At 33.2% G+C, this 11,164-nt stretch overlaps 1 protein-coding gene and 1 long non-coding RNA gene across 3 annotated transcripts; both read right to left on the bottom strand.

The window, feature by feature from the left end:
- Window positions 1-1,823: 1,823 nt before the first annotated feature.
- Window positions 1,824-5,457, bottom strand: LOC150034526 (uncharacterized). Of its 2 annotated transcripts, none has more exons than XR_016531603.1 (3): window positions 4,908-5,457; window positions 3,239-3,282; window positions 1,824-2,110 (listed from the first exon to the last, which is right to left on the bottom strand). It is a non-coding gene; the product is annotated as an uncharacterized LOC150034526 (long non-coding RNA). The 2 variants fall into 2 exon arrangements; XR_016531602.1 differs by having other exon boundaries at window positions 1,824-2,098.
- Window positions 5,458-9,627: 4,170 nt separating this feature from the next.
- LOC120084021 (uncharacterized) lies at window positions 9,628-10,278 on the bottom strand. The gene is made up of 2 exons (XM_039039924.1): window positions 9,985-10,278; window positions 9,628-9,873 (listed from the first exon to the last, which is right to left on the bottom strand). The coding sequence occupies exons 1-2, from the start codon at window positions 10,276-10,278 to the stop codon at window positions 9,628-9,630; spliced, it is 540 nt and encodes a 179-aa protein (XP_038895852.1).
- Between the last annotated feature and the right edge of the window lie 886 nt (window positions 10,279-11,164).

The raw sequence follows: 11,164 nt of genomic DNA, 5'->3' as shown, positions 1-11,164 counted from the left end.
AACTCCAACATGCAATCATCCATCTTTTTGCATAGTGTCGTGGTGCTGCCTTAGAACATCGCATCACCATTACGATTTCCATAAATATCAAGTTTTGTCGTCAAATCTGGGGAGGTTTCTTTTAGGGTTTTTATTAGAGTTCATCTAAAGCCTCCACAAGAGTTGATTTTTGGGCAGAGGCAACATCTTGAAGCTCAGAGAAGTTGATAATCGAGGAGATCATTGAACGGTGAACCCGAGCTTGAGGACCATAATCAAGAGCCCAACTTGCTTTATTTCTCTTCTCTAATCCTTAATTTCCTTGTATTTGGAATGTTGTGAACTGTATTCATATTGTAGCCATGAGTGACTAATTTATATTCTTAGGATTTTTAATTTAGTTCTATAGATTCCATAAAACTTTGTTAATTGTATTTGGATGCGATCAATGCACAATTTATTTTAGCATGTTTAATCTTAATGCGTTTTAGCAACTAGCCATTGTTTGAGTATTCTTTACTTAGTGTCTTGGTTGCGTGAGATGGCGTTAGGTTAGATCGAGCATGTTAAACTATTATTCGAATATGCACGATGGTGGTAGCAGATTAATAAAGATCAATTATGGAGAAACTTAATGTTGTAGCTAATCAATTAATTGCATGAAATTGAATTATTGGTTAGATATTAGAAAGGGTTGAGCTCGATAAAGGATACCTGGGACGAGTGAGCAAAGTAATCCGAAAAATCGAGCCAAATGACCAAAATTAACTAAATCGAAGGTGAGCGAGCGATTTATTATCACAACTAGTCAGCAATTGATTTTGTTTAATAACAAATCGACCGGTCAGTCAAGCGGTTTAGAAATAACCCAAATCTCGATCGAGCCTGACTGGCATTAATACCGTTATAAAAAAAATATATTTTATATATGCCCACTGATTTTTTTAAAGAAAAACGTTAGTAGAAGTAATGTTGGGAAATTAGTCTTGTCAATCATGTGTAGTTACATCTCATTAAAGCTCAAAACCATGGGCAATAGTGGTTTTTGGACCACTTTGAATTTCTATAATAATTATAATTAATTGCATTCTCTCTCTTCTTCCTCTCCCAACTCAGGGATGGCAAAATTTTACGCGGGTCCTCGACCCGATCGGGACGGGGAATTTAAATCAAGTCCTTAGTCGGGGATGGGGAAGGGATCCCTACCCCATACCCGACCCTGATCTTGATCCCCGCCATACTAATTTTAGATAATAAAAATAATAAAATAAAAAGTAGAAATTTTTTCTGCAAGGACCTGAATCCCCAATCGAGGATTCCCCGACCCCCCAAAACGGGGAATGGGGCGGGGATAAGGATTAAAAATCCCCACAAGGATAGGGATAGGGAATCCATCCCTACCCCGCCCTGCCCCAACCCCTTTACCATCCCTACCAACTTTCATGAAACTCACTCATTTATTCCATTCTCTCTCTTATTTTCCCTCTTTTCCTTCCTCACTTGTAATCATTTGTTTGTTTTTTTTTTTTTAATATTTCCAACAAAATCGTTGATTCTTTGTTTTAATACTTGCGTCAATTTCATCATACTATCATTCTGCTACACTTACAAGTTTTTCCACACACGATGTGTCATTCATGCATCACCACCACATCTCCCACATTGCAACCTTAAACGCAACAGGTAACATCCAAATGGTATTAGAGCTAGAATACTTCATTAACATAAACATTAATTACTTGCAAGTTTTTGTCTTAATATTTTTCTAATCATCCTTTGTGATAATAATCAAGTTTTTCTATTATTTCTTATTGAAAAACACTTTGGTAAAACATATACCTAATCTAGAGCCTAGACTATAATATCGAATTATACGAATACCCTAGAAATTTGAAAATTAGAAATCCCATTGTTGAACCCCTAACAACAAATCCTAAACTCCCCCAAATCAATTGACATCAACCCAAAGGAAAGGATTAGATTTGGATTACCTTTTGATCGAAGACCATGAGGCTAGAAGAACTACTTCCCTCCTCGAAGTTTGAACACTCCACAAGTAAGTTGATCAATCTTATTTGAATACTTGAGTATGCAACCGTGGATCAAGAATTGCAAAAGGCTGTTGATGAATCTTCGCCATTAACACAAAGCACAATTTTCATTCCCAAAATTCAAAATCGCCAAAAAAAAAAAAACCTATTCTACAACCTAATGGCCAAGCTTTATATAGCCTCCAAGTGACACCCTAATGCCACATCATTAATCATAATAAAATAACAAAAATACCCCAACTTAACATGTCATAAAAATGATAAATTTGAAAAATACTTAAATTACATCAAAATTATTAAATAAAATATAAATAATAATTTGATGCATTGGACAGTTCATATCATAATATAATATTGCAACTTAGAGTCCATTTGGGAGATCGAAATGTAATAAGAATTACTGAGAATCAAATTACGATGTGGTTTACTGGAATGTAATCATGATTACTGGGAATCAGATTACAATGTTTTGAATGTAAGGTTGGATTTGTCGTGTTATTGATTACTGTGTTTGGATTGCAATATTGGAATTTGGCTGGGTTTGACTATTTTTTTCTCTAGTTATTATTTATATATTTTTTAAATCTTTTTTCTCGAAAAAATTGTTTTCATTAAGAAATTTTAGTGATGAAATTTGGAACCAGATTAATGACTACATTTTTCTTTTCAAAATGATGGAAAATAATTTTTTATAGAAAAGTCTGAATTTTTGTTTAACTAAAAAATTATTTCCATGAAGAAATTTTGATTTGTTTCTTGACTTAAAGGTCAGCGCATCTTTTTAAGATGAAAGTTTTCTTCTCTATCTTATTTTTTAAAACATAGATAGAACTTTTTGGCAAAACATAATTTGGGTTGCACACAAAACAATTTATATGAATAAGATATTGCATACATAAAAAATAACGTGTATTATATTAACCAACTAGAGAGATAAGTTGTGTACATACAAATCCAAGGTACATGAGTAATGTAAACAATGTTAAATAACAACCACCAATAAAAGAAAAATATTAGTAAGTATAATGGCCAAGCAAGTAAAAAGAGTTACATACAAAATAAGGTATTGTATTAAATTAACAGAAAAGCAAGAAGCACTTCAAATAATGGAAAACGACATTGAAAGGAGAGTAGTATTCTTTCTATGAACGATCAAACCTACATATCATAAAATAAAAGAATGAGATGATAAAAAAGATATTGCATACCTTAACAAGGTTGACCGTGCATTGTCACACTTTAACTTGACAAACTAACAAAAGAAGTGAAGTTGTAGAAGTGAGTCCACAATAGGCCCATCACATGAAAAAAAAGAATAAAGAATTTAGTACACAAAAAAAAAAGGAACATAATATATAAGTTTTTTTTATTACTACCCCTTGGAGTGGACCCCTTGCATAGTTTCAATTTGGAAGAGGAAGAGGTGGAGTGAAGGATTGTGAGAGGGATGAATATATATAAAACTTGTATTAATAGAATAACTAAAACCCAATCACCCTTCAAACACCCTTCAATTAATGGAAATGACATATCCATTAATCTATCCCAACAACCAACTCAACCATAATAATAATAATAATGCTAAATTAATATATTTATGGATGAAAAGACAACTAATTGACTATAAATAGTTGGATGTTTAGTTTGGTTAGAATCAAACTAATGATCCAACCATTCAAAGTCAAGACAGGAAATAAGTTTGAATTAGTCAAAACAATGATAAAATGAAAACTCATAATAGAGGTATCGGGTTTGGAATTTTTGGTTTGCTCATAATAATAATACATATAAAAGGATGAATAGGGTCAGCATCTTTATCCTTCTCATCCATAATCACAACACAAGTATAAGTATACACCATTAGTTGTAATAAAATAAATCCAAAAAACAGAAGTGAGTTATAATTTCACCAAAACATAATACATGAAATACAAAATAGAAAAAAAAATCTAAAACTAAAGAGGCCTTAGGTACAAAATTAGATGAACCGATAAATATATCATCAAATATTTAGTTGGCAAACATACACATTTAATAAAGAAAGAGAATAGTAATGGAAAGACAAATTTAAGTTTCTAAAAAGTAATTAGGCAAAGAAAAAATAAAACATATGTAATTAAAAATAATTCTTTTTTCCATGATAAAAAATCAAATTGTAACTAATGAAAAACAACCCTATATAGGCAAAATATCAATTAATTATACATTTGGAAAAAAAAAAAAGTTCTCATTAGTGGCCTAAAAATGATGATTAGTAAGAACAAATCTAAAAAATGCAAACAAGAACCAAGAGGAACAAATCCAAAAGTATCAAAAAGTCACAAAAGCAGATCAGTTCAGAACCATGCAACCCAAACCAAAATAGGAACAGATCCACAACATTCGAAGGAAGGGGAAATAAGAACAAACCCGAAGAATGCAAACAAGAACCAACAAATTCGAAAATACCAAAAAATCACAAAAATGGATCAGATCTGAAATATGCAAACTAAAACCAAAATAGGAACAGATCCACCACATTTGAGGTAAGTGAAAATAAGAACAAATCAAAAGAATGCAAATTAGATTCGAGAAGAACATACTCGAAATATTAAAAAAAATCATGAAAGCAGATCAAATACGAAACATGCAACCCAAAATCAAATTAGGAACAAATCCAACACATTCGAAAAAAGGCAAAATAAGAACAAAACATATCCGAAAAAATCAAAATCCAAGTAAGAACAAATCTGAAACAACAAGCGAATATAGAACAAATCCAACACATTTTTTTAAAAAAAGAAGAACGAAATACAAACATATTTGAAGCATGTGAAACAAACAAATGTCAAATCTAATTAAAATCATCATCATCGGCCTCAAGTATAAGCAACTGACCTTTCTGTGGAGAGGAGCCCTCCCCTACTAAACTCCCAAGGTTAGAAGACTCCATTCTATCAAGTCGTTGACGACGGCAAGAGAAGTAATTTTTGGTTGTTAGAGCTGTAAGGGAGGGCTTCGACGTTCCCTTTGCATTAGAGGTTCCACATATTAGGGTTTCAGAGTAAAAAAAGGACATGAAATAAGGGAGGAAGACGAAGATCAGATGAGCATTGAAGGGGAAAATCATAGAACAATTGGTTTTAGAGGGGACAAGACGGAAGAAGGAGAAAGCATGTGAGAGAAGAAAACAAACAATAAAGACAAAGATGAGTCTGTGATACGGTAGGGAAAGGAAAATGAAATTATGGAATGCCAAACTGGGGAAGTGAAACGCATGCCCTCGAAACTGGGGGAGTAAACCATGGGATTTATAATGGTGAGGATGCAAAACTGGGGATAGTGGGATGCAAACCAAACCGACGTTTAAATCCAAGCCAACCAACACATGGGCTTTCAAGTGCAACCCATTCCAAACCCATCCCACAAACAAGCCCTTAGTACGGAGGATTTTCTCTCTTTTCTTTGATTGTGTGCAATGTAACATTATTTATAAATTTTATTTATGGTGTTTTTTATATCGCTTTCACCTGATTTAAACTTTCCCCCATTCCCAAGCCCCTCACCATTCAAAAACCCCATCATAATAGCCCAATCTTCTTCACATCCTGATCCGTTCGTTTCTAGCCTCACACACTCTTCCTCGTATCACTCTTTGACAGTTTCTGTTTGACCATTATATCTCATCATCTTCATGTTGAGATCCATTCGTTTAAGACCTTACCCACTCCCCAAACCCGTCCCACAATGATCACCCAATAGTTTCATGGGCTAAAGATGAGAACTACAAATAAAAAGTTTGGCAAGTTAGTATAACTATTGGTACTTTGTCTAAAGAAAAATTATGGTTCTACCGTAGTTTGCAAGATTTTCTCTCTTTCATTGAATGAATGTCAACTAGCATTATTTAAATATTTTATCTATGGTATTTTTTATATAACCCCCACATCATTTTTACTTTCCTCCATGCTGAACTAAGACTTTCTCACAAGCAACTCTGTCCCCATCCACAAACGTCATCATAATCCCATCATCTACACGCCTAGATCAATTGTTTCCAGGCTCACCCCACTCGTGCTTCTAGCCCTTTTTTTTTTTCCATTGACCATCACAAATCCAAACCCGTCCCACTACAATCACTAAAATGGTTACATGGGCTAAGGATGGAACCTACAAACAAGAAGTTTGGCAAGCCAGTATAACTATTATTGCTTTGTATAGAGAAAATTTCTAGTCCTACTGTAATAAGAAAGATTTCCTACCTCTTTCACGTAATGAGTGTCATATAACACTATGTAGAAACTTTATTTATGGTTTTTTTTTTATTTAGCCCCCACCTTATTTTAAATTTCCTTCATTCCCAACAAAGACCTACCCACAAACAACTCTCGTTCCATCCACAAACTTTATCATAATTTGGTCATCTTTATGCCAAAATTTGTTCCTTTTGAGTTTCACCACTCTTTCTTCTAACCCTTTTCCAATGTTTCTCCTTGACCATCACAAGTCCACTTTCATCACACAATATCACCCAATGGTGACACGGGTTAAGATTATGACCTATAAACAAAAAGTTTGGCAAGTCAATATAACTATTGCTACATTATTGAGGGAAAATTTTAGTTTTGCCTCTTTCATTTAAATAACTAGTACTATGCAATATTATTTATAAATTTTATTTATGGTATTTTTTTATATGACCCTCGCTTAATTTTAACTTTCTTCAATTCCCAACCATGACCTCTTGACAGTCAACTCCCTCTCCATCAACATAACCCATCATAACTCCATCTACTCCATCGTCTTCACACCTAGATCTCTTTGTTTCTAGCCTCACCAACTTCTCCTCCTAGCCTTTTTCTAAGCTTTTCCCTCGACCATCATAAACCTAAACCCATCCCACTAAAATCAGACATGGTTACACTGGATAAGGATGAAACCTACAAACAAAAAGTCTAGTAAGCCAATATAACTATTATATCTTGTCCTATCGTAATAGGGAAGATTTCCTACCTCTTCCTATTAATGAGTGCCATGTAGCATTATTTATAAATTTTATTTATGGTGTTTTTGATATGAAAACTACTTGATATTAAATTTCATTTGTTCTCAATCAAGATCTCTCCATAACTAACTCGCTCTTTGACCACAAACCCATTATAACCCCAATGTCTTAATGCCCAGATCTGTTGCTTCGAGCCCTATGCACTCCTTGTATCTCTTTTCCACAGTTTTCCCTTGAACTTCACAAACCATAACGAATCCCATAGAAATCACTTAGTGGTTACATGAGCTAAAGAGAAGATTTACAAATAAAAAGCTTAGCAAGCCAATATAACTATTGTTATTTTGTCTAGAGATAAATTTCTACCATTGAATGAGTGTCATGTAACATTATAATTTTATTTATTGTATTTTTATATGGCCCATATGATTTTAAATTTGTTTTTAACTCATTATTTTTCACATTTTACAACCAACATTTTATCTATCTCCTTCAATTTATTTATAAATTTAATTTATGTTATAACCATCCTTTTTTCTCTCTCCTTCAATTAATTTTGGACTCTTCACATTATTATTATTATTATTTTACTTTTCACTCTTCATTCATTCTTTGTTTTTCTTTTTATTTTAACTTTTTTATGTCTTTTTTAATTTGCTTTTATGTAGAAATATATTGGTCCATTATGTTTTATGTTATTTTTCTTAAAAAGTTATTGTTTAATTTTGCTTCTCTCTTTATTATTTTTAGTGGCATTATTGCTCAATTGTATGTTACTTAATTTTGCTATCAAATCAACGAATAACTTTTAAATTGAACAATATAAATTACACTTTTTGCTTCATATGTTTATTATATAGTTAATTATTACAATACATATGTAGGCGATATTGACTTAAATTTCGTTCAATTAAACATAGAATTGAAATACAACATGAAGTAAAGTTAAGATTGGAATGGTATTTGCGAGTGAAGATGACGAAACATTCAAATTATATTATGATTATGCAAAAAAAAAAAAAATGCCGACTTTAGTGTTTGAAAAGATTAGTATCATTGGTTGATAGTTGGTACTATAAGGAAGAGATCATTTATTTGTTCGAAGGAAGGTCATCGAAAATAGAATGATCCTCTATATGTAAAAAAGGTCAATCAATTAGAGATAAAAACAACAGTTGGCGAAAATAGAATTGAAAATCGAAAAGAGAGAATGGGTTTTTCCTCAATTTTCTTCTAACCATAATCATGATTTTGCAAAAGAAAATGTGAAACCCAGATTTCCATTTTCCCTACCTAAGCAGGTAATTAAGGGAATTAACTAAGGGTGTGTTTAGTGTGTGATAAAAGCAGAGAGTTGAGTTGAGTTGAGTTGGTAATTATTATCTGGAGAGTTAAATTGTCTATGTTTGTTTGCAGAGTTGAGTTGAGTTGATAACTATTGTCTGTGTTTGTTGTGCAAAATTGAGTTGAGTTGAATTGGGTGATCTAATGCAGTTTTTTGTGAATGAGATTAGTTATATTTTTTTCGGTTTGTTTTTTATTTCATTCTTTTATTTTTTAGTTTTATTCTTTGCTATTGTTGATTAATTTTCAAATATACACGTATTTTCTTAAATCATTTATCACATAAACTAGATAATCTCAATGTTTTCCTCAATTTGTAGAACATAATAGATTATTTTTCATATATTCTTTTCAAAAACTGTAATAATTCTAACTTTCTTCAATCGGTAAAACATACCAACAAAATATATTTCATATTGCTGCTCAATTAATTGATATATTGTATATTGTATGTATATATATTGAATGTATGTATATATATTGAAGGTAATTATACCAACTACTAATTGGTATATTGTATGTATATATATTAAATCTTGCTAACTTAACATTATTATTACACATATCATACAATTTATTTTTATATAATATGGATAGTATATTTGGAATTGAACTTGTATATAGGATAATTACCTTTTATTTGATTATGATGGTGAGAATGTGATGTAGTACAATAACATTTTTAATAAGATCACAAAAATTATATGAACTGACCGACCATGTGGCCACTTCCCAAAAAAAAAAAAATATGTTCTTTTCAATACTTATAATATCCATGTCATAATACAAACACAAAAATTATATGTCATGATGTATGCAAAAGTTATCATTCTTTTCGACATGACAGTCCATTGTCCATTTGTTGTTATCCAAAAGAACTATAAACAAAATACAGGGGTACTGGTTTAAATATTAGTGGTTAGTCTACATGTTTCTTCCTAGTAGACGAAGGCAGTACCTCTTCCCTATGTGTTCTGGTACTGCAAGGAAGCGATCTATCTTCTGAATGTCTATGACAAAGAGGTCAATAAGGGTGACCTGATCATCCTCATCCAGGCCATCAATGTTGTATATGACATTTACTATTTCCTTATGACACCCGAACTCTAGCTCATACTTTTCCTTCTGCCACGATGCAAGTCTACCTATGTGTGTGTTTTGTATTTAAACAGTCGTTCTCATGATGTCGATCATTTCAGCTTGGAATGATGGCCTCTTTCTCTTGCTGCCTCGAGATGACTCGACAGGTACACTCGCTTTACTTGTAGATTACTCTGCTAGCTCTTCATCTATTCCATCTTGATTTAATGGTGATTTTGTCTGGCGAACCTCAGGTGTGTGATAGTCCTGTGATCCAAGTCGAATATCATCTTCAAACTCTCTGAATGCATTTGTAGCCATCATGTATGGGTTCTCACTTGATTGCCCTACTGCTCTGTCTTTCCCAAATACAGTGGAGAGGTCATCGTAATGTGGGAATGACTTGTTCCACATCCCCTTCGCATTGGGATGACTCTACATTGATACACATACACATTATTAATATTTATATTATAACACGTACCCGTACATTTTTTTTTCTAGAATCTTACCCGAACCCAAAGATAAAAAAATATCCCTCTCGACCTGGACACATTTGAACTCCTCGTTCCAGTTGAACCCTGATTGACTTAACATCTCTGATACTGCGTTGTATTGTTTCTTCAGACTCCTCACCTTGCACTCAATGGTGTTCTGATTCAGTGCGCACTCGAGCACTTTCTCATGCAGAATTCGCTCCAAGTGTTGTAGGTATCCTGGTTGAAACGTCCCATTGTCAGACCTCCAACCGGTCTCCACCAAATACAATAGGGCTTCCATCAACTTAGCGTCCTCCACCTTCGACCATACGTGTTTAGACCTCTTACCATTACCTGCCATGATGCTGCATGCATACGTTTGTTGAATGAAAAGATGCTATAAATTAAATACATGCACAAATGAAGGATAAATTGATGAAATTATATGTTCTAATTTAACTTGGCACAAAACATTTTCACAACATACATGGAATGTTCCATAATTAAATTCCATTCAGTAGTAAAAGAAAAGTAAGCAATGAACATTGAATAATCAGGCTCTTTGCCATTGAGTAAACATTTCGACCACCAAGTTATACCTAAACTTGGTTCATTCCTCTGATGATTCAACAAATTCAATATGATCCCCATCAAGACCAACTGATGCAGAATTCTCTTCATTGGGCACGTCAAGCATTGCACCGATTCCCATCTCCATTGTGATCAAGTTGTGAATAAGGCAACATGCAGTTATTGTTCGACATTGGACTTGTATTGGGTAGAATGATTTTCCCCTAATAATAGCCCACCACCCCTTTAGCAACCCAAATGCTCGCTCGATAACGTTCCTTGCTGAAGAATGTTTCATGTTAAAAAATTCTCTTGCAGTTGTCGGTGCGTTTCTTGTTCCACGCCAATCAGAGGGATGGTATCGTTCCCCTCTGTACGGTGCCAAGAATCCTTTAGCGTTGGGGTATCCAACATCATATAGGCAATAGTATCCTGTACATGTTTTGAAATGTCATGCACATGTGTTGTGGCATGTACACATGTTTAAATAATGTATATGGTTGTTATAATACCCTTTAGAACCCTTAATCCATACGGTCGTGAAACCATATCCCTAAGAATCCTTGAATCGGCTGTAGAATTGTAAAACCCAAAGTCTAATTACTTCAAGTAAGAGTAAGTAATGTGATGTCTTCTAATGAGCTAAATGAAGCCATGCCTTAGGAAGGGTAGAACAA

This window comes from Benincasa hispida, chromosome 8 (assembly GCF_027475165.1).
Source record: "Benincasa hispida cultivar pf3 chromosome 8, pf3_genome.v1.1, whole genome shotgun sequence".
In the NCBI taxonomy this organism is placed as follows: domain Eukaryota; kingdom Viridiplantae; phylum Streptophyta; class Magnoliopsida; order Cucurbitales; family Cucurbitaceae; genus Benincasa; species Benincasa hispida.
The sequence above is the reverse complement of the archived record's forward strand: the minus strand, read 5'-3'. Positions and strand labels throughout refer to the sequence as shown.

What these genes read in the sequence shown, in the direction of transcription:
- LOC120084021 (XM_039039924.1), bottom strand. Translation starts at nt 10,278, where the DNA reads ATGGCAGGTAATGGTAAGAGGTCTAAACACGTATGGTCGAAGGTGGAG. An exon ending in AGGAGTTCAAATGTGTCCAG is followed by an intron (nt 9,874 to 9,984) that starts GTCGAGAGGGAT and finishes GTATCAATGTAG; the next exon opens with AGTCATCCCAATGCGAAGGG.